General features: G+C 44.3%; 1 protein-coding gene across 1 annotated transcript in view; it reads left to right on the forward strand.

The window, feature by feature from the left end:
• The window catches only part of lrrc6 (leucine rich repeat containing 6), a 54,910-nt gene extending 31,611 nt beyond the window's left edge, over nt 1–23,299 (forward strand). Inside the window, exons 10-12 of the mRNA XM_034135990.1 lie at nt 579–674; nt 2,895–2,986; nt 22,957–23,299. Of these exons, the coding sequence (XP_033991881.1) occupies nt 579–674; nt 2,895–2,986; nt 22,957–23,089 (321 nt within the window). The 3' untranslated portion in view covers nt 23,090–23,299. The remainder of the gene's footprint in view (nt 1–578; nt 675–2,894; nt 2,987–22,956) is intronic.
• The last annotated feature ends 1,133 nt before the right edge of the window (nt 23,300–24,432 follow it).

The following is a 24,432-nucleotide window of genomic DNA, read 5'->3' on the forward strand; positions in this document are numbered from 1 at the left end:
TCAGCCTGATTGGACGGGTGGGGTGATATACGCAGCGATACATCAACTGAGGCCTTTAAAACTCCTCCTAAATATGAACTCATTTACAGCAGCAGGCGTGTTTATCAAACCTCACCTGACAGCAGCCGGAGATACAGGACAGTCAGGGTATTACAATGTGCCAGAGGTGGGACCAAGTCATTGTTTTGCAAGTCACAAGCAAGTCCGAGTCAAGTCTCAAGTCAGGATGGGCAAGTTCAAGTCAAGTAACTTTTAGGGAACCCGATTTCCACCAGGATAAATGGAGTATTCTGATTCCTCTATCTCACATTCACACGGTTTCCCCTCAAATCCCTCTCTCTCTAAAAAGCTCCACGAGTCTAACCCTATCCCCGTTATTCCTCCCGTGTGGATCGTGTTCCTACGACTTCACGGGACAGCGATTAATGTCCAGTTATTCTCGTCCCTCTGCCTCCACTCATTCTGGAAAGCGTTGCTATAAAAAGACCCGCTAATGATTAAAGTCATTAGACACAGTGGGACGGCGGGATCAGAACATTCATCTTGCTAATTAACGTTATGAATAATTTACTCTGCAGATATTTCAGATGTTGCTGCCTGCTGAAGTGAAGCCGGACAGCTCCACGGCGCTGAGGTCTCAAACCAGCGGACACTTGGTGCTCAACATGCCTCGGGTACGCATCCAGATTATAATTTAGGAGTTTTAATCCAAAGGTGTAAAGGAATGTTTACGGCCGCTAGCGCCTATACTTGGTGAAGTTATAGGTAGTTGCAATACTATTAAAGCGTTCTTCCCTTTTCTGTTTTGTTTACAAATCTGCACAATGACTACTTTTACTTTTGGTACTTTAACTGTATTTTGATGCTAATACTTTTCTACTTTAACTTGAGTAACATTCGAGTATTCCTACACTCTGGTACTTCTACTTTTACTCAAGTACAAGATCTGAGTACTTCTACTTTTACTCAAGTACAAGATCTGAGTACTTCTACTTTTACTCAAGTACAAGATCTGAGTACTTCTACTTTTACTCAAGTACAAGATCCCAGCTGTGTGCGTCACTCTTTAGTGTCCCCTGGTCTCCAGCTATGTGCGTCACTCTTTAGTGTCCCCTGGTCTCCCAGCTGTGTGCGTCACTCTTTAGTGTCCCCTGGTATCCAGCTGTGTGCGTCACTCTTTAGTGTCCCCTGGTCTCCCAGCTGTGTGCGTCACTCTTTAGTGTCCCCTGGTCTCCCAGCTGTGTACGTCACTCTTTAGTGTCCCCTGGTATCCAGCTGTGTGCGTCACTCTTTAGTGTCCCCTGGTCTCCCAGCTGTGTGCGTCACTCTTTAGTGTCCCCTGGTCTCCCAGCTGTGTGCGTCACTCTTTAGTGTCCCCTGGTCTCCCAGCTGTGTGCGTCACTCTTTAGTGTCCCCTGGTCTCCCAGCTGTGTGCGTCAATCTTTAGTGTCCCCTAGTCTCCCAGCTGTGTGCGTCACTCTTTAGTGTCCCCTGGTCTTCCAGCTGTGTGCGTCACTCTTTAGTGTCCCCTGGTCTTCCAGCTGTGTGCGTCACTCTTTAGTGTCCCCTGGTCTCCCAGCTGTGTGCGTCACTCTTTAGTGTCCCCTGGTCTCCCAGCTGTTTGCGTCACTCTTTAGTGTCCCCTGGTCTCCCAGCTGTGTGCGTCACTCTTTGGGTGTCCCCTGGTCTCCCAGCTGTGTGCGTCACTCTTTGGTGTCCCCTGGTCTCCCAGCTGTGTGCGTCACTCTTTAGTGTCCCCTGGTCTCCCAGCTGTGTGCGTCACTCTTTAGTGTCCCCTGGTCTCCCAGCTGTGTGCGTCACTCTTTAGTGTCCCCTGGTCTTCCAGCTGTGTGCGTCACTCTTTAGTGTCCCCTGGTCTCCCAGCTGTGTGCGTCACTCTTTAGTGTCCCCTGGTCTCCCAGCTGTGTGCGTCACTCTTTGGTGTCCCCTGGTCTCCCAGCTGTGTGCGTCACTCTTTGGTGTCCCCTGGTCTCCCAGCTGTGTGCGTCACTCTTTAGTGTCCCCTGGTCTCCCAGCTGTGTGCGTCACTCTTTAGTGTCCCCTGGTCTCCCAGCTGTGTGCGTCACTCTTTAGTGTCCCCTGGTCTCCCAGCTGTGTGCGTCACTCTTTAGTGTCCCCTGGTCTCCCAGCTGTGTGCGTCACTCTTTAGTGTCCCCTGGTCTCCCAGCTGTGTGCATCACTCTTTAGTGTCCCCTGGTCTCCCAGCTGTGTGCGTCACTCTTTAGTGTCCCCTGATCTCCCAGCTGTGTGCGTCACTCTTTAGTGTCCCCTGGTCTCCCAGCTGTGTGCATCACTCTTTAGTGTCCCCTGGTCTCCCGGCTGTGTGCGTCACTCTTTAGTGTCCCCTGATCTCCCGGCTGTGTGCGTCACTCTTTAGTGTCCCCTGGTCTCCCAGCTGTGTGCATCACTCTTTAGTGTCCCCTGGTCTCCCGGCTGTGTGCGTCACTCTTCGGTGTCCCCTGGTCTCCCGGCTGTGTGCGTCACTCTTTAGTGTCCCCTGGTCTCCCAGCTGTGTGCGTCACTCTTTAGTGTCCCCTGGTCTCCCAGCTGTGTGCGTCACTCTTTGGTGTCCCCTGATTGAATGAACCAAAACCTGATTATTCTCTTGAAAGCGATCCTTTAGAGATCTCTGTTGAATCTAACTGATGGATTTATTCTGTGATTGCTTTGCTCCTGCCAGCGAGGACGAGACGTTCTCTGAGCTTTAATGAAGGGTTTCTTTATGGAGTCTATAAAGAGACACAGGTGCTGATTCTGCAGACTGTTAATCCTCCGTATGGCTCCGACGCTCCACAGTCAACTTTCAGAATGAAAGCGTGGCGGCTGTTTGCAGACGCTACGAATAATAAATCACTTGTCTCCCTCTCTTTTAGGCTGAAGGTGAAATCAAAGTCACAAAGAAAGTCCCACGTCCGCCCATAGCGCCTCAACAGAAACGCAACAACTCGCAGGAGGACGATAAAAGGTAAAATATAATATTCTGCACTCATGTTATAACGTTTGGGACAATAATATGTTTCATAACAGAGTGTCTAAATCCCTTTTGAAACCTGTTTAGTCATGTCTATCAGGATTCATTATATTCTTCATTTTACTATTAAAACACTATGTTTGGTCAAAGTGAGCACATATATTCAGAGGTGTAGAGTCACTAAGTAGATTTATTTAAGTACAATTTTGAGCTACTTGTACTTTACTTGAGTATTTCCATGTTATGCTACTTAGTACTTCTACTCCACTACAGTTCAGAGGTAAATGGTGTACTTTTCCTCCACTACATGTATTTAGTACCTTTAGTTACTTCACAGATGTGGATGAATGATGTGAAATATAATCAAGTGTTAAATCAGACTTTAGTTCCACCTGGAGTAAATCCACAAGCTACCCTGCAGTATACAAAGTCATTCAAACTAGCTGCACCTTTACCAGCTTTGAGAACACTTTCATGATCAATCATTATAAAACATATCATATATATTATTCTGAAATGGACCAATCTGCACAACGACTACTTTTACTGTCGCTACTTTCACTATATTTTGATGAGAATACTTTTCTACTTTCACTTGAGTAACATTTTGAATGTAGGACCTTTGCTTGTAAAAAGAAAATCACCAATGAATTAACTGATTAATCGATAAAGTGATAATCATGCTGTTTTCAGCCTCTCTTTTCTCTGTTTTAAACTCATTTAAAGGGGACCTATCATGCTATATTGGAAACATATATTGTAGGGCCATACCTATACAAAACATGTCTGTGAAGTGTTTTGCTTTAAACACCAAACAGATCAGCCGTTGTAGCCATGCCTCATACTGCTCACACCCCTCTTTTACAGCTGTTAGAGAAACAAGGATTTTGGGTCCTTAGCTTGAAAAAAAATAAAAGAGGAGGCGGAGCTAATGCCTGATCAGAATTCTACCGGAGATAAAGTTAAATTCTGCTGTGATAAATCGCCATCCTGTTTAAACCACATCAAGGATTATTTCTGAAACAGTATGGAGCTCAAAGGCTTTTTCCCTTGCAGGTTTATCACAAGGTGAGTTCCTTTTTTTATTTCCTGCTTTTTAAACACATGCTCTCTCCAGTACAGGTTAGCTCTGAGCAGTGACGTGCGGTGAGGTTCATGGCTGGTGAGGCACTGACTCACTGAGTCAGATTTACAAATATTATATTTTGACCTTAATCGAAATATTCGGTTATTTTCAAAAGCTTTTTTACACTGTAAAAACAGTTCCGATGGTCAACAAAACTCAATTTTTTGCCCTAAATTAGTTTTTTTTCAATGTGCGTTTAAATAAGTAACACTTAAGCAACAATGAGAACATGTTTTAAGAACTCATTAATTTGTAAATTAATATCACATTTTCTGAACTTTCTTTAAAAATACGTTTTGGAAAACGTAATAAAAATGCTTTTGTCAACGCCACGGTCATGCCACGCCCTCAAACGAGAATACCGCGGTGTGAGACTTCCTGTTCCTCTTTGCAGCGGTTCTTCAGCAGTTGGACACGTGTTTGCGTTGGATCCTCCTCAAACCATCGTAAAACAAGTAAGCATACCACCTGAGTTATTAATTACTGCTTTTTAACTAGAAAGTGTTATTTACTTTTCTTGTATTCACTGTTTTGAACGAAACATCGACATTTTAATGCATGCCAGCGCCATTACTGCTGTTAAAGTTAGACTCAGCCCTGTCGTGCTCATGTAGTCTATTTCTTCGCGCAAAGTTGTTGGGCAAAGTTTGCATCAAGTGCTTACCAACGCAATTCTGTTAAAAGTGGTTAAGTTAAGAGTACGTATTAAGAATCAACTCCGCAAACTGTTCCCCTATGCCGCTCTAAGCGTTGGCCCGGGCACCGTGATGCGCCTCGGGGCTCAGAGGCTCTCCTGCCGTGCATGTTGTGCGGTAAAATACCTCCGTTAAAACTATTCCCTACTACTTTATAACCCAGCGGTTATGTAAGAGTAAGTTACTAATGCGCCTATTTGATATTAATTCCTCTGTATGTATTTCACCGTTTGTTTTACTGTGAGCAATGAATTATCTTTCAACAATCTTAGTGTACCCAATTTAAACTCATAGTCTGCAGTTACAGCATCGAGTTGTTATTATACAAAATTAAGTGCAAACTATATTTTTCATGCTTATGCAACGCTATAGATGTACATTCATGTTGGAATCTGCAGGAGAGTTAACGTTAGCTCTCAGTAGAAAGTGACGGAGGTGACTTCAGTTAAGGTGCATTCAGGCGCAATTCAGTAAAAGTGTGTATTGGGCGAGGATGCATGTATAACGTCAGCAAGATGTGTTCATTGTAGTACAGTAAAATGCAGTCTTGAGCGAGAAATGTCAATAAATACAGTTTTATTAAGGAGATGTTTTTGTCACAAACGAGCTGAGGACCAAAATGCAAAACACGGGGAAACCAGGGATAGTCTGTAACCAGCTTTATTGAAGGCAATAACTGGTAGGAGACGAAAAGGCAGGTAGTAGGCAAAGGGCTGGTCGGGGACAGGCGAGGGTTCCAGGAGAAGGCAAGACGGGAGTCGCAGGTACAGACCGGGTCAGGGAGCAGGCGTGGCAGAATAGTCCGGGTACAGGCAGGGTCAGGAATCAGGCGAGGCAGGCAGGTCAGGGACAGGCAGGGTCGGAACCGGGAGAGCAATCTGGGAAGTAATGCTGGAAAGACTGGCATGCTGCAAAGTACGATCTGGCACTGAGGTGAGAGTGAAGTGGGCCTATATACTACTGGAGCTGATGGGTGTAACAGAGTGAAAGAGAGACAGGGTGTGGCTACCAGGTGACTAAGGAATGTTAATGCAGAAAATAGGTGAGTGAGAAAGCAGACTGTGACAGAACCCCCCCCTTAATGGACGGCTCCCGACGTCCAAGACAAACCTACGGGGAAAAAAACAAATAAATAAAAAATCAACAAAAAACCTACAGACACCGGGTGGAAGGTGGGGGTATGGGAAAGGTTAATACTCATCTGAGAATGCTCTCTCGGCCTCCCCCTCCTGGAAATCCTCGTCCTCCTCGACTGAAGACGCCTCCCCCTCCTCCTCGATGAAGCCCCCGGTCCGTAGCCGACGAGTACCCCCCGGCTTAACGTGGGTCCTAGAAGGCTGCTCCGGGTAGCGCAGGTGGAAGTCCCGGATGAGTTGAGGGTTGAGGGATGTGACGAGCAGGAATCCACTGCCTCTCCTCAGGACCATAGCCCTCCCAGTCCACCAAATACTGAACCCCTCTTCCTCTGCGTCGGGAACGAAGTATACGACGAAGGGTATAGGTCGGACCCCCATCGATCATCCTAGGGGGTGGTGGTGGGGGAGCGGCGGGAATCATAGGACTCTCCCGGACAGGTTTAATCCTAGACACGTGGAAGGTGGGATGGATCTTCATGTTCCGGGGCAAACTCAGTCGAACTGCTGCAGGGTTAATGACCTTGACGATCTCAAAGGGTCCAATAAATCTGGGCGCTAACTTTTTAGACTCCACCCGAAGGGGAATGTTTTGAGTGGAAAGCCACACCCTCTGGCCTAGCTGGTACACAGGTGCCTTGGTGCGTCGGCGGTTCACTGATGTGGCGTACCGGTTAGCAGACTGAAGCAGAGTAGTTCGAGCCCGCCTCCAAGTCCTCCGACAACGTCTGATGAAGGCCTGGACAGACGGACAGGTAACCTCTTTCTCCAATGCAGAGAACAAAGGGGGTTGAAACCCGTATGCACACTGAAAAGGGGAAAGACCAGTAGCGGAACTGATGAGTGTGTTGTGGGCATACTCCACCCACAGGAGTTGTTTAGACCAGGTCGTAGGATGATCGGAAGCCATGCAGCGGAGAGTGGTCTCCATCTCCTGATTCTTCCTTTCAGTCTGACCATTGGCCTGTGGATGGAAACCGGAGGTGAGACTGACCGTCGCCCCGATCAGTTCACAAAACTCCCTCCAAAACACAGAGGTGAACTGGGGCCCCCGGTCGGAAACCACATCAGTCGCCAGTCCGTGAAGGCGAAAAACGTGGAGAAGCATAAGTTCAGCCGTCTCCTTAGCTGACGGGATCTTAGGCAGGGGTACGAAGTGAGCCATTTTACTGAACCGATCCACCACCGTCAAGATGGCAGTATGTCCGTGGGACGGTGGAAGACCAGTCACAAAGTCCAACGAAATATGTGACCATGGGCGACGTGGAACCGGTAATGGATGAAGGAGGCCAGCTGGCGCTTGGTGAGAGGGTTTGTGCCGATTGCACACAGGACAGGCGTTCACAAACTCCCGGGTGTCAGCCTCCAGCGTAGCCCACCAGAACCGCTGCAAGACCATCCCTCTGGTACGTTGAATCCCAGGGTGGCAGGAAAGTCTGGAGCTGTGAGCCCACTGAAGCACCTCAGCCCTCAAAACCTGAGGCACAAACAAACGGTTAAGAGGACAAGAACTAGGACCGGGTTGGTCCACCAACGCAGTCTTAACCCTCTCCTCAATCTCCCAAGCGAGAACACCGATCACTCGAGGAGCAGGAAGAATAGTGTCCGGGATACCGCAGGTGTCTCCCTCCCTCCCGAACTGCCGGGACAAAGCGTCGGCCTTCACGTTGCGGGAGCCCGGGCGGTAGGAGAGGAAAAAATTAAACCGGGTGAAAAATAACGACCACCTGGCTTGCCGGGAATTCAGTCTTTGTGCCGACCTGATGTATTCCAGGTTCTTATGGTCGGTCCAAACCTGAAATGGCAGTTCTGTCCCCTCAAGCCAGTGTCGCCACTCCTCCAACGCCAACTTGACTGCTAGAAGCTCCCGGTTCCCCACGTCGTAGTTTCTCTCCGCCGGACTCAATCTCCTCGAAAAGAAAGCACAGGGGTGGAGCTTCTGATTCTCACCAGAGCGTTGTGACAGGATGGCCCCCACCCCTACGTCAGAAGCATCCACCTCCACCACCAACTGACCAGCAGGGTCTGGTACCTGTAGGATAGGAGCCGACGTAAACCGGCGCTTGAGGTCCTGAAAAGCCTCCTCTGCTGCATGGGACCATCTAAACGTTACCTTAGACGAGGTCAGGGCGGTGAGCGGGGCGGCCACGGTACTGTAGCCACGGATGAACCGTCTGTAAAAGTTAGCGAATCCTAGGAAACGCTGCAGCTCCTTCCGGGAATCAGGAACCCGCCACGAGGTAACCGCTGAAACTTTGGAGGGATCCATCTCCACACTTCCTTGACCCACGATGTAGCCAAGAAAGGCGACCGAAGAAGTGTGAAACTCGCACTTCTCCGTCTTGACAAACAGCGAGTTCTCCAGAAGTCTCTGGAGGACTGTCTGGACGTGATGGATGTGTTCCTTGAGGGTCTTTGAAAAAATCAAAATGTCGTCCAAATAAACAAAAACATAACGATCCAACATGTCCCGGAGTACGTCGTTCACCAACGCTTGGAAAACTGCAGGGGCGTTGGTAAGTCCAAATGGCATCACCAGGTACTCGTAGTGTCCTGAAGAGGTGTTGAAGGCGGTCTTCCATTCATCTCCCTCACGGATTCGTACCAGGTGATATGCGTTTCGTAAATCCAGCTTGGTAAAGATTGTTGCTCCCTGTAGTAACTCGAATGCTGACGAGATGAGTGGCAGGGGATAACGATTCTTTACCGTGACGTCATTCAGACCCCGATAGTCAATGCAGGGTCTCAGGGTCTTATCCTTCTTCGCCACAAAAAAAAACCCTGCTCCTGCGGGTGACGTGGAAGGACGAATAATTCCCGCAGCCAGAGAGTCATTGACGTACGTCTCCATGGACTTCCTCTCCGGTGCCGAAAGTGAGTACAACCGCCCCTTGGGTGGGACTGCGCCCGGATGTAGCTCAATAGCACAGTCATAGGGCCGATGAGGTGGGAGAGATGTTGCCTTAGTCTTGCTAAAAACCTCCTTAAAGTCCAAATACTCCGCCGGAACCCCTGTGACATCCGGAACCAGGTTAATATCCACAGATAGTTGAGGTGCAGCGGCCTGCTTGAGGCAAACCTGATGACAGGAAGAACTCCACCCTAGGATGGACCCAGTTGACCAGTCAATGTTCGGGTTGTGGCGGCGGAGCCATGGATAACCCAAAATCAGAGGAATCTTGGGGGACCGTAGCACATGAAACTGGATTGTCTCATGGTGGTTCCCCGACATGAGCATATGGACCGGTGTCGTCTGGTGAGTCACCGTTCCCAGCAGGTGACCGTCCAAAGCATTAGCCGGTACCGGCTGGGGCAACTGAATCTGTTGAATGCCCAGCTGTAGTGCGAGCTCCTCATCAATGATGCTGACATCTGATCCGGAGTCGATAAACACAGCCAGAGCCTGAGGTGTGCCTCTCAGGAGAAGTCGAGCATGGCACAAAGGTCTTCCATTGGGGATCAGCTCAGAGGTTCGGCCCACCAGTATACTCCCCATTACTGATGGGCTCTGCCTTTTCCCGGACAACGGGAAACAAAATGTCCAGCCTGACCACAGTAAAGGCATAAATTCCCTCTTCGACGTAACTCCCTCTCCTCAGAGCTAAGACTGGTACGACCCACTTGCATGGGCTCGACCTCCCCGTACCGTGAGTCAGAGTAGGGATGGGAATTCTCCGCCGAAACCGGAAGTTGAAATCTCCCGGAAACCGGAAGTTGTTGTCGCGAGCGGCGGCCCGCCGCTCGTGTCTGTTGCTCTTCTCTTCGTGTCTGAATTCGTCTGTCGATCCGAGAGGTGAGCTCGATCAACCCATCCAAGGAAGCAGGGAGATCATAGGAAACCAGCTCATCTCTCATATAATCCGCTAAGCCTCTCAGATATGCGTCACATTGCGCCGGCTCGTTCCAGCTACTACGGCGGCTGCTGGTGCGGAAGTCAATAGCGTAATTCACCACCGTGCCGGAACCCTGGCTCAAGCTCAGCAGACCTCCGGCAGCATCGGGACCCAGACGAACGGAACCGAACACCTTCCGCATCTCCGCGGAAAAAGCAGCAAAAGAGGCGCAGGCTGGAGTCTGCTGCTCCCACTCTGCAGTACCCCATAAGCGGGCTTTCCCCGTCAAATGATTAACGGTGAAAAGCTACGCGAGCCGCCTCGGAGGCAAAGGTGTGTGGCTGCAGTGAAAACAATATGGAACAGTTTGTGAGAAAAGGACTGCATCCCTCAGGCTCACCAGCGTAGCGTTCCGGAGTTCCCACACGAGGCTCCGGAGCGTATCCAGTCGATCCAGAGGCTGGAGTGAACATCGGAAGCTGCAGGCGGAGGGACGGTAGCAGCCATGCTAGCGGCTAGCTGTTGTACGGTGGCGGCCATCTGTTGCATCTGGGAGGCCAGGTAAACCAGCGCTTGTTCCTGGGTTGAGGTTGCCTGGTGGGTCTCGGTAGCTAAGGTAGCTATTGTGACCTCCTGTCTTTGGATGGCTTCCTCAACCCTCTCAAAGCGGTCTCTAGGAGACCCGGTGTTTGCTTGGTCCATTTCTGGCCAGATCGTTCTGTCACAAACGAGCTGAGGACCAAAATGCAAAACACGGGGAAACCAGGGATAGTCTGTAACCAGCTTTATTGAAGGCAATAACTGGTAGGAGACGAAAAGGCAGGTAGTAGGCAAAGGGCTGGTCGGGGACAGGCGAGGGTTCCAGGAGAAGGCAAGACGGGAGTCGCAGGTACAGACCGGGTCAGGGAGCAGGCGTGGCAGAATAGTCCGGGTACAGGCAGGGTCAGGAATCAGGCGAGGCAGGCAGGTCAGGGACAGGCAGGGTCGGAAACCGGGAGAGAGCAATCTGGGAAGTAATGCTGGAAAGGACTGGCATGCTGCAAAGTACGATCTGGCACTGAGGTGAGAGTGAAGTGGGCCTATATACTACTGGAGCTGATGGGTGTAACAGAGTGAAAGAGAGACAGGGTGTGGCTACCAGGTGACTAAGGAATGTTAATGCAGAAAATAGGTGAGTGAGAAAGCAGACTGTGACAGATTTACTACAACATAAAGTAGATATTAGACAGTATGCAAACGAGATAAAGGAGTGTATTGAAGTAATTAGGATCTGCTGTGTAGAGAATCATGGAATTGTACTGGTATCTAACAATACCATCCTTAATAAATGCCATCCTTATAAATGTATATAAATACAATACCGTTTTAAATGATACTTGTGTTTTAATGTTTGATTCCATTAATTGAATTAAATATATTTTAATGAATTCTACTGAAATGATTGTTACATTGTCATCATGTAACTATTTTGTTCTTTCATTTGCCTCACCAGAAAACAGTCACACCTCCTCTTGAAGACATTTTGCCTCCTGCTATGGACTTCAGGTTCACATTAGGTAAGCCCTTGAGTGTGTCAGACTAGTTGTTGTTTCAGAGGTTAATTCAAGACGTGTTATGTTTACATACTAATATAATGAGCATCAGGTAAACGTACCCATTTCTATTTTTTGAATCACAGATGGGATGGAGATGTAAACTATGCAGCACGAGTGTCACCACTCAAAGTGATATTTTAAAACATTATCGACTCCATCGTGGAACCTTTGGACAGAAACGTGCCTTGCCCTGCATTCATGTAGACTGGCCTGCGCTCTCACTTATCAAGATAAAAGTTGAAATAATCGTCTGTTCTTTTTATTCTAGGACCCATGTGCCACTTTATATAAATCTCTGAGCATGAGGTGGGGTTAAAAAGAAGTAGTTGGACATTTTATGAACTATATCAATATCATGACTATTTGGTTCATTTTCTTGCAAACCAGCCTTTTCTTTGATGGCTTAAACCCCTTGTAATGCATGTGAATAGCACCTCTGTTACCGTCTGTTAACAGCTAATGTAAACTGGCTCGTTATGTTTTCAAGACGGATTTGATTTTTGTTGTTGAGGAAAACACATGGTGTGTCCTGATTTGTACTCAATTTAGTGTTTTATTTGTATTTACAGGGAACAGCAGAGGTCGAAGTGCACCAGGCTCGTGATGCACAGCATGAAGTGATACGTTGCCCAAGAGCCAGATGCAGTTATAACCATCAAGTAATAACCATGTGTCTCCATGTATGTTAATGTGTTGTGCTTTTAAACAAACTTGTTACTCTTTATGACAACTGTTTTGAAATAATCACATTTTAATAAAATGTATTAACATGTCCATAATGTTCCCTTTTTTAATTTATTTGTTTAATCTGCAATGTTTCAATGCTATCAAATATTTAAAGGGTTGGATTGAAATCAGGAAGAGTTTGTCGTATATAGGTTCCGGCAACTCAATTGTGTTTTATAATTTACTTATTCTCGTGTGGTTCTTAGCAGATTGTTATTTGCATTGGTTACACTTAATATCTGGGCTTTTAATTGTAGGCTCATCTCATCTTTTCATATGCAGAAAAAATCACATTAGTGAGTTTACCCAACTCCTATAATTGCTTGGAACCACTTGACACATATTTTTTAAGTTTTAGCAAAGTAACACATTCTTGAGTAGAGGAAAACTAAAAAAAGTACATTTGTGACCCGCTCTATCGAAATCAGTCGGAAGTCGCAACGGCTCATTTCAAAATAAACGTGGATTTGCGTAAAAAACAATTTTTTCGGGGTTCGGGTGTTTTGTTTGATTTTAAATAAACAAAGTCTTGGCTTTCAGAATATGAAACTTTTATTTACAAAATCACACGATAAATACATTTGTGAAGCTTGTGAAGGGAAGATGACAGGCACCTCTCGCTCGCAATCTGCTCTTCCGTAGCGCGGCTTCCCCTCCCTCCGGCTGACATTATGAATGTAAGGCATATAGTAATCATAGATAACACGGCAGGGTCCGTTACAGTTTGTTTTCATCTGATTTCAAATAAACAAAGTCTTGGCTTTCAGAATATTAAACTTGTTTCGGCAAATTCAGATGATAAATACAACTTTGAAGCTTGTAACGGCATAATTACAAGCGGAGAACGGAGTAATTTAACGTTACAGCAGGCATAACAACAGCCGGTGTTTCTCGTGAGTGTTTTCCCCGGGAAACAAACACAATATACACAAACGCAAAAATACACAAACACACACACACACACACACTCGCGAGCTTCCCCCAGACCAGTAATCCAAACGAAAATATTTCCCCTCCGGACTATTTTGATCATTTGCTCCGCTAATCAATCAGATCGATGGATTCCAGAGAAGAGGAAACTTTAAAGGCCTTTTTCTCAAAATGATGACTCGGTGACAGTCATTACATCATGTGACATATTTTGCTTAATATTTGGAGAACAAAAACAATCTTGATATCATTAGAAAGCTAGGAATCTCCTCTTTCCAACAGTGTATACAACTCAAAATGTGTCTTCGGGTCAATGCGACTGATTTCGATAGAGCAGGTCACATTTCACCAACTCAAAGATTGCAAAAGTTGACTAAACTCTTAAAATTGCTTGGAATCACTTGACACATATTTTTTAAGTTTTACCAAAGCAACAGTTTTACAGTGTAGTCTGATGCTTCGATTCATTTTTAAACAGACCGTTCAACAAAAGGATACCCAAAATCTAAATATTGGATTGTTCTTTCTAAGTAAGATCCCATTTTCATTACAATGTGGTCTTACCTTGACTTGAAGATGAAGTCCATGCTATCCTTCTGGACAACAATCTCTATTACTTTTTTGTAAAAGTCCTCCTTATCTTCCTGTAGTTTCAAAAGTCTAGTTTGTTGTTACGTCTACCGTCTCTGCGTAGAATTACAGTAGCAACAAGAACCTGTGGGCTCACGTGCGCCCCCTTCAGTGCGGCAGAGGTTATGGCTGCCTCCCCTGGTGCTTTTTTCATTGCCGTTGTATGATGAGACCAGCGAGCCTAAATATCATATATAAGTGAAATAAGTTATTTAGAGACTATGGATGTCGAGGATAAATGTAATAAAGGGATCTACAAACATTACATTGGTGACCTACAGTGAGATGGTAACAGGCATGCGCTTAGGACCCGCTTTCCAGACAGTTTCTGTGGGGTCACGCATTCTGAGGTGAGGCAGAGCTCATCTGTGCCTCACCTCACCCCACAGTAACTGGTTTGAGCGCGCTCACAAAATAAGTGGCCGCGCTAAATTAGTGCCCGCGCTCCAGCAAGTTACTGTGGGCTTACGAGAGGCAGAACTCGTCCCTGCCTCACTTCTCATTGCTCCCGTAGCGGAGCTCGGCAAATTTGCTGATTTTGACTATAAAAAGCGATTGGAATCATACATAAATCACACTTACAACACAGATCACTGGAGACATTTTATTATTATTACTATTTAGTTTTTCTTTAGTTGTTTTTCCGTTACATTGGAGTATGACAGGTGAGGCTCTGCCTCCCCTGCCTCCCCTGACTGCACGTCGCTGGCTCTGAGTGTTAGCGATGCTTGCTAATGTAAACAAAGACGAGATCAAGTCCAAAACACGTCAGGCATTGTTTCTGATTGCAACTTTCTGTGGGTCCGCTGCCGATTTGACGTCAGATCGGCAGCAAATCTGTATCCGCTCGTTGTTCCCCTGTTTTTAAAAGATTTGGGTACGGAGGAAAAGAGAGAGGGTTTTATTTTCTGACGCTGCGTGAGTTCCCCGACGCACCGGGGACACATATTTATGAATAAAAGACATCACAAAGTGCATTGTGCATGATAGGTCCCCTTTAAATAAACATATGTTATGGTTTTGAACTAACAAGACATATAAACCACCTTTTGAAACTGGTATTGACATTTTTCACAGTTCTGACATTTTTCAAATAACCTAGAAAATGATGGAAATTGCAATCCTACTGTATGTAAAAAACAGTAACTTTGTATATTAATGAGGCGTAAAGAGAACCTCGCTGCAGGCGTGTGTGTGTGTGTGTGTGTGTGTGTGTGTGTGTGTGTGTGTGTGTGTGTGTGTGTGTGTGTGTGTGTGTGTGTGTGGTGTGTGTGTGTGTGTGTGTGTGTGTGTGTGTGTGTGTGAGGTGTGTGTGTGTGTGTGTGTGTGTGTGTGTGTGTGTGTGTGTTTGGCCTTGGATACACACACATTGAAGTGTGTGTTATCAGGTCCCTGTTGTGGGATACAGGATTGTGATGGAGGGGAAGACTGAAGCTGGGAAGAGCTCCACAGGAAACACCATTCTGTGAATCAGAACTTAAAATAAATCCCTTGCACCGTACACTACAATCTTCAATACAGCAAAACAGCTTTGAGATGAAGTTTATATGAGGATTCAACAGTGAAAAGTTGGTTTATTTCAAAGCCAAACAGAGACAGAGAGCTTCAATTCAAAGTGCTGACTAGTCTGTACGTTTTTGTGCCATTTAGAAAAACAGAGGGCATTTCTTGTAAATGCTGAAGGGAGGAGGGAGCAGGGTTTACTGAGGGCAGGTATCTAGATGCAATCAGTTAAATGATGTGGGACTTTCAAGGGTTAGAATGATTTCAGTCAATCATTGAATAAGAGGTGCAATACAATCATATCACATGAATGTGAAAACCTAGCGGGGAAAGAAATGGCTGTAAAATAATAAAGATCGTACCTTTAATCACTATGTTTCTTTTTTAACACGTTGACAAAGATCAGGCTGTTGTAATAGTGTGGATCAGTGCCACACTTTTACAACAGTTGAAGGAGCAGTCAAACTGTATATTTGTTGGAGCAGAACTTTCCCCGAAGAGATGCTCAGTATAAGACAATAATAAGTAATCAGTATATTAGTTCTATAATACTTAGTTTAACACAGTATATGTATATAGTGCAGGGGTGTCCAAACTACGGCCCGCGGCCCTCTGTAAATAAACCCCATGTCAAATAAATGTTCTAACAAATCTTAGTTAATATAAAAGCTCAATAACTTATTTACTACAAGCTTGAAATAGACCCTTCCTGTTTCCCCTTATTATAAACAATCTGAGGCTTCTGTTTTAAGGAATGAGCTGCTAACTAAATAATTGTAACCCTATGTAGGCTGTTGTCTTGCTTATTATTAAGTATCAAGCATAATTCCTATACATTTCATTGATTTTGCTGACTTATAACTGAACGTATGAGGCAATAAACCTCACCTCTAGTGAGTGGTCCAGCCCTTTGAATGTTTTTCTGTATGTGGCCCTCAGTGAAGTAAGTTTGGAGACCCCTGATATAGTGTAATGTGAGGGTGTGCACACGGTCAGAACAGTGTTTCCACAATGTGTGTGTAACTACATGTGGAGGATAGTAGTGGTAAGTAGTGCTAATGCTGGTTTGTGTGTGTGTGTGTGTGTGTGTGTGTGTGTGTGTGTGTGTGAGTTTGTTTGGCCTTGGATACACACACATTGAAGTGTGTGTTATCAGGTTCCTGTTGTGTATTAAACACTGAGCATGATTCACTTTATCAGCAGAGTGACGATAGCGCTCTCTAGCTAACGACCAAAACACCAGATAACCTTCAGCAGGAAGACACACACTGTTTATTATTCACACACACACACACACACAACACACACACACACACACACACACACACACACACACACACACACACACACACAACACACACACACACACACACACACACACACACACACACACACAGAGAGACAACACACAGTATATTATGTATCTCACACACAGTAGGCACAACATGTCACATGACACAACGTGGAAAAGTATTATTGGTATATTAGTATTTCTACGGTGGCCCTGAAGGTCAAACCCAGTTCACAAAACATTAAAAAAACTGCTTTTTCGTTCTATGTTGTGAAATGTCATGCTTTGTGTAACGTGGTAAGACTTCAATGACCTCAATAAGCTGCAGTTTATCAGAACACAGTTTCCTCTCCTTGCCTGGAGGTACGTTTGTCTCCTCATCATCATCTTCATCATCTTCATCATCATCATTTCCATTTTTACGACCGCGCTCCTTGCCCTTCAGCCGGCCATCAAACACGTAAAGACCCTCAAATTAAACATTCAATAAAAATGCTAAGCTGCTCCTGCTCCACGGCAAGGTGACGGGGGGGACGGGTGATATCATGATTCGGACATGATTAGGGTGCAACCTTTGACCCCGGGCTAACACACACACACACACACACACACACACACACACACACACACACCACACACACACACACCACACACACACACACACACACACACACACACTGTGCATGTATAATCCAGTCATTTCATATCTAGGATTCTGCAAAACAAGTACGTATACTTTTGTCACTTTAAGTAGGTTTTGAATGCAGGAGCTTACCCAAAGTATTTATTAGTATTAAGTGAAAGATCTGAGTACTTCTTCCACCTCTGAATCTCTTGTAATATCTTTCTGTAATGTTGCTGCAGAGACAGAGAGCACAAGGTGAATATAGGAGCTGATATATATATATATTTATTTATGATGTGCAGACTATAAATATGACTCGGCGGGATATTTGCATTCCGGCTCTGGTGTTAAATTACATCCGGACGTATATATCAAGCTCCTCTGGAGGTGTGAAGTAACAAATGACCAGATGTCAGAGACAGTATGTCCAATCGCTCTCAGGAACATAAATCCACTTTGGTTTCCCCCGTAGATGTTTGCAGGAATATGTGATGAAAGCACACTGCGAAGAGATGGGGAGGATTAAAGAAAGTACATTTCAAATTCCTGTTCAAATGTGTGCAAGATCAGAGAGAAATGCAGATCATTTTAGTACCAAAATGTATCGTTGAAAACCAATATTTTCAACTGTACAAAATATAAAATAAGTGCATAGAAATGAGCCCTTATCCTTAACGTATTTTGTAAAGCCCGCGTCACACTGTCCCGAAATTGACACCAGATGACACACGATAAAGGAAATGTTCAAATTCGGCTCTGATCGTAACAACATCGGGGCCGTTCGTGAGGGCATCTTAAGCCATCGTATGACCGTCGGTGGAGTTTCTCAGGCTCGGGCAGCAACTTCGTGAGCAGTGGAAAAATCTTTTGCATGCCAAAAATTGCCGAAGGACCTTGCGAAGGTTCATTTTCGAGTTGAATTCGTGTGTCCATTTTGTAAGGCCAGCGTGAGGGCATCTTGTCAAATCGTGTCATCTTCGTCTTAACTTCCTGTGATCATCAGTGCCATCGGGCATTTTTCGCCTCACAAAGACAATACGAAGGAAACAAGAAGCTGCCCGATTGTCTTAGGAAGGCAACACGACTACGTGAAGCCCTCGCAATGCCGTCGTGTAGCCATCGTATTACAGTACGATGACATCGAGAGGGGACCACGGTGTGCAATGTCTTATTTAGGACAGTTTGAAACGCGAGGGTCGTGGTTGGCTCGTGCACGGTCCGTGATCGGCCCGTGCAAGGTTCGTGATGAAGAGCCGGCCCCCAGTCTGACTTGATACCGCCCCGTGATAAATAAATGCAATTATTGTGAAGCCAGCTGCAATGGATCATTGATCCACCAGGGGGTGCAGTGGGGTTCCACACTGGAGCTCATGTGAAATCAACTTCGATACAGTAAGCTGGATGTACAGTATGTCTGGTACTAATGTATAGCGGATCTTTGTTAAGATCCATATGTCACGGATAGGATCATAGTCTGTGCTAAATAAGACATGTAATCATTTACAAAACATCACCATGTTGTTATTTAACAAAATAATGTTGTTTAGTCGAAAAAAAACGAACGAGAGGAAATGCAGCTCTCCCGATTTTTAATCCTAATTTAATCATCATCTTCACCACGATCATTTATGTTTATGTTCGCCGAATTGACATGAAATCACTGACAAATATGAATATTCTGTATTCAACTTCATTAAAACGATCAGGATCCCTGGGTGTTATTTTTCCCCACAATGACCAAGTCGCTGCAAATTATCCCGTTTATTACATGGCCTCATTCTCAACAAAGTAACGACATGACTCCCAATCTTAATTGAAATGCTTTTATGGATTTAGAAAATGTTTTTATTGATTTAAAAAATAGTTTTTTTTTCAATTTAAATTGACATGCATCCGCTAAGAGAAATAGTCACTAGACACTTGACACAGTGGCTTTAGGCAAAGCAGAAAAAGAAACACTCAACCGAGAGATGAGTTATTATTACAACGTGACTTCACTATTATTTAACAACTGTTTTATTGGGTTCTTTTATTTGGGGTTAAGTATAGGTGAATTGCACTAATGTGGGAAGATCGTGATGTCTCCTCCGATCTGCTTTATGATCTTCTTTCTCCCGCTGTGTAGATTGGGGAACCGCCGTCCTCTGTCTTCAATGTTCGACATCGCGTGAAACAGAGGATTTCGACATTCTGTATTCCTTGCTTACTTCCTTAAACCTTTTCTCCTCCTTATCTCTTCATGACTTTTTATTTAATGCTTTATAACAGCTGTAATAGTTCGTTTAGAAATCCTAGAAACACTTTTACGGCAGCTCTCAATTTACGGTAACTCCTTCTGACGTCATAGCTACCCACGTATAATATATAAACAAAGTCTTGGCTTTCAGAATATGAAACTTTATTTCCAAAATCACACGATAAATACATTTGTGAAGCTTGTAAAGGGAAGATGACAGGCACCTCTCACTCGCAATCTGCTCCTCCGCAGCGCCGCACCCCTCCCTCCGGCTGAAATTATGAATGTACAGTAAGGCATATAGTAATCATAGATAACACGGCAGGGTCCGTTACAGTTTGTTTTCATCTGATTTCAAATAAACAAAGTCTTGGCTTTCAGAATATTAAACTTGTTTCGGCAAATTTAGATGATAAATACAACTATGAAAGCTTGTAACGGCATAATTACAAGCGGAGAACAGAGTAATTTAACGTTACACAGCAGGCATAACACACAGCCGGTGTTTATTTTATTATTATATATAGTCGTATTCATTTGTTTTAAAGCTCAATAAGGAAGATTTAAACTTTCACACACGTTGGACCGGCGAAAAACTCTGCCCGTTCCCTCGGCCCCCACCACGTTGAATAAACAGAAGGCTGCTTTTGTGGAGGAAGTTACAGCGCTACGTACAGGCTCGGCATATGTACTGCAGCTTTTTCCAGCGGTATCCATAAATCTCTTAATTTTGACCTCAAAGTGCACCAGATTGATGCATTTAACTTCAATATAAAGAAAAACATCTTCTGTTAATAACATTATAAATAGTAACATAGCTGAACATGGTATTGCACATTTAGCTTTCAGTGTTACTGACCTGAGATGTTTTTATTACATGAATTAAGGTGACTGAGGCTTTTAACATAGACTTTTCAGTGTCCCACATACCGTTCACCATCCCCCACCCCCCTACTGTATGTTGATTTTGACTTTGTTTGCCTACATGTAAATGGGTGGCATTTAGTACCTACCCCCCTCTGAGTGAATACCTGTTGTATCACCGTAGTCCAGCTGGGACAGGAATAAGCCAGAGACCAACCTTTTACGGGATGAAATTGAAAAACAACATTTAAGTCTGTAAAGGAAGCCAAGAGTGAATTTCAATTTCTTTGTTAAAACTTCAATATGGTGTTTAAAGTTCAGATTACTGTCCAACCAAAAGCCCAGATATTTGTAGGTATCAACAAACTCAACAGAAACGCCATCAAGGGTGTCAATGGAGAGGCAAGAGGAGGACGCTGACTTGGGAGCAAAAAGCATTGCTTTGGTTTTCTTACTGTTCATAGCAGTTTGGAATCAAGAAGTGCATGCTGCAGCGTGATACAATCTGATTTTAAATTGGAAACGGCCATCTGCAGTGTGACTAAGCATGAAATTCCTAACTCAGGGTAGCCGCCTATGGTTTTGCACGCTACCTCGGCTCCTGCTGAGGTGTGGTGTCACAGCGCTGTATTTATGCTGATGTGCCATCTCCCAACGCCCCCGTGGAAAATGACCAAGAACTCAGAAAATACAGAATAACCTCGGAATGTTAGGGCTCATTCAGAAATGTACGAATGTTAAAACACAGGCAGTGAGTAGTGGGTTGTAAGGAGCAGAAGATTGGGTCAGTGTTGGCAGAGCGTCTCCCATCCCATTCAAATTCAAATTCTTGACTGAAAGAGCCTACAGTACATGTAAATAGATAGCATTGCCTATGCGCATTTGAAAATAATTAGTACCACCCCCCTCTGAGTGACTACGTGTTGAGTTCACATCACCATTCTCCCATATGCTACAAATGGCTGTCTAGCCCTGTTTGTTTTTTGACCTTTCAGATGTTGTTGTATAGCCCTCTGGCAGGGGTTAAATTGGGCCGGGGCTGTCCCGGGCTAAGCCATAGGACGATGCTCTGATGTCATCACCCTCGCACATTGTCATATGTTTACAAAAAACGATGTTAACACTTTCTCATTCTTAATATATGCTATATTAGGGTCGATATGTGTTGAATTTACTTTAAAATAGCAGATCACTGTGACCGGATATAGTTTTTTCGGCTTAGTGAACGTGTGTCTCTTCCTCCGCGGCTCCTCCGTGCAGAGAGTTTGCAGCGGTGTGTGTCAGCAACGTGCAGTCAGGGGATGCACGGATTGGCCATCGGGAGAGTCGGGACCTATCCCGGTGGGCCGCTGGCCAGCTGTGAGTTCTCGAGAATCACAGAACGGCCGGACGCCAACGGCCCGGTTCGCTTACGGCCGGCAACACCCCCCCCCCCACCCCCCGTTGACAATTCACGAGCGTCTAACAGAGCCCCCCCACATATCAAATCCCAATTTAACCCCTGGCCTCTGGAGCAGAAATGAAAGAGTTTTAAAAATGTTTACGTTTTGGTACGTTTTTAGGGAAATGTTGTAATATTGCAACGTTGGCCTTAGGTGGGAGCAGAATTATTGAACAACTAAGGGTTAATTTGCAGGATTGATTGCTTACTTAGCCCTATATCAGTATATTGCATGAATAATAATCACACATCACTCATATTTGTTATGAATAATCATTTATAATTTATTAAATAGTAAGTCGCTTTGGATAAAAGCGTCAGCTAAATGCAATTTATGAAAGCCTCACTCAGGATTATTTTACCAAGTGTTTTTATTGCTCTTGGGGCATTAAAAACAAGATTTTAACTTTAGTTTTTTATATAATATCTGCATTTTCTCTTTTCAAAAACTAAGTCTTAGTTTGGCCATAGTTATTTAATATATAAAGACTATATATTATTGAATTACAAGATTAGATATACTTTATTTGATCTAAAATATTGATGTGTTCAAATGCTCTTCTATACAAAACTGAAAGTCCATGAAAGTTGTCTTCCTGTTTTTGTGAATGAAGCACCATCTCCTGGTTAAATCCTGAAATTGAAAATCTGGCAACGCCCTCTTGGAAAATAGTGGGAGGGCTTAACATTCCCAGATACTGGTCTTTGGCAGGTCTTAGGCAGGTAACTGGCAGCTAGTAGGCAGGAAGCAGTAAGCTGGAGTCTGAAATAAGATGCTCCATCTGTATATTGATTGTTGTGCTTTTATTTAGGTTGTAATGTGTGCATATGTATACATGTGTCTGTTAATTGTGTAGGATATACATATTGGTATACATATTTTATATATATTTGTATTTTTTATTCCTCTGGATTGTGGGAAACGGTATTTCGATCTCTCTGTACACACAAACTGAAAGATTGACAATAAAGTTGACTTTTACTTGTCTCGTTCATGGTATGCACGACTTAATGTCTAATAATTATTTACAAAAGATGTCTCTATAAACACACCGTACCCGAAAAGGAGCAGGGAGAAGAAAATAATCTTATATTACCTGCCCCTTCCTCAAAGAAAATTAATAAATAGAAATCCTTCGTATTTTCTTATTCACAGCCAATCGTAACAGTATCGTATAAGAGAAACACAAAAACGTACAAAAAAATACTTAGTTCCCACTTGACGGTTAACGGAAAGAAAAACAACAAAACAAAAAAATCACATGAAGAAGGAAAAGTGCATCTGAGTCCGACTGGAGTAGTTTGACTTTGATATATTTTCTCCTCTTGTTCACAGGAAGTTAAATAAAGTTCCTGAGCGTCTGGAAGTCGACCCGAGCAAACACACAGCGGTCGATCTGAACATCGTGCGGAGCCTCAAACATCAGGAAGCTCCGCCTCCAGAAGTTGAAAAAACGCTGCTTTTCTGACGGGTTTTGGGACGCCCCCGACGTTCCCCCCCGCTGATTTAAGAATTTAATATGATGGATACCACTGATTCTGCACATTAACTGCATTTATATTCTCCTTTATGAGGTTAAAAGACTGGATCTGACGCCCCTTCTCACCTGAAGTCTGTCAAAAGTTGATTGTCAAGAAAAGTGCTATAAAAATACAATTTATTATTATTATTATAGTGATTTATTGTCGTGTAAACATTTCTTTATACACCTGAACATCAGCAGGAGAGGACTCTTTAAAGTAGAGACACTACATACTGATATACACCTGAACATCAGCAGGAGAGGACTCTTTAAAAGTAGAGAACACTACATACTGATATACACCTGAAACATCAGCAGGAGAGGACTCTTTAAAGTAGAGACACTACATACTGATATACACCTGAACATCAGCAGGAGAGGACTCTTTAAAGTAGAGACGCTACATACTGATATACACCTGAACATCAGCAGGAGAGGACTCTTTAAAGTAGAGACACTACATACTGATATACACTGTTGTAGCAAACACTGTGGATGGTGGCTTAAAGCCCACCTCCGCTACGCGCCGTTCGTTATATTTAATAAAGAAGGAATTCAAAATACCGGAATAAAGGTTATAACAATAATCTGATTTTACTGGTAAAAAACAAAACACTTATACAAGTTTACAGAGTACTCCGGACTTCCAGTTCTACCGCCGTGCAATACAGGTATCGGGACCAGCCAGTCAGAAACAGGAAGTATTTTACATGCATAAACAACAGTATTCATATACATTTTTCGGGGCGGAGATGTGTTAACTCTTCCTTCCCATTTTACTCCGAAGCGAATCAGAGAGTCCGTGGGGAGGAGCTGTGTGAGCTGCTCACTCCCCCAGGTGTTTTTACTGGTTGGATTCACTTCTGGTCGGGTCCAACACAGCGAATCAGAGTTCTGGGAAAAAAGTATGTTTCTTCTGAGATCTTCGGAAGTACACAAGGACAGAGTCAATCTTTATCTCTGCACCTGTATTCACTCTTTCCCAGACAACCAAACATTGTACACAGATATATTGATGCCCAGAAAGAACCTTGAAAAGAATATGTGTGTGTGTGTGTGCTGGTGGGAGGAGGTGTATGTGTGTGTAACAGGATCTCTGGGTCAGTGAGTTGTAAGTGAGAATACAATATGTATATATGTGATTACTTAAAACAGTTCAAACAATACATGTTCACTAAAATACAATTCAAAATAATACATGTTTACTTCAATACAGTTTAGAATCATATCTGTCATATACTTTAATCCCTCTTTTGATCTCACCTCACGAGATCAACATATAGCATTTG

Source organism: Trematomus bernacchii, unplaced genomic scaffold, assembly GCF_902827165.1.
Source record: "Trematomus bernacchii unplaced genomic scaffold, fTreBer1.1, whole genome shotgun sequence".
NCBI classification, from domain to species: Eukaryota; Metazoa; Chordata; class Actinopteri; order Perciformes; family Nototheniidae; genus Trematomus; species Trematomus bernacchii.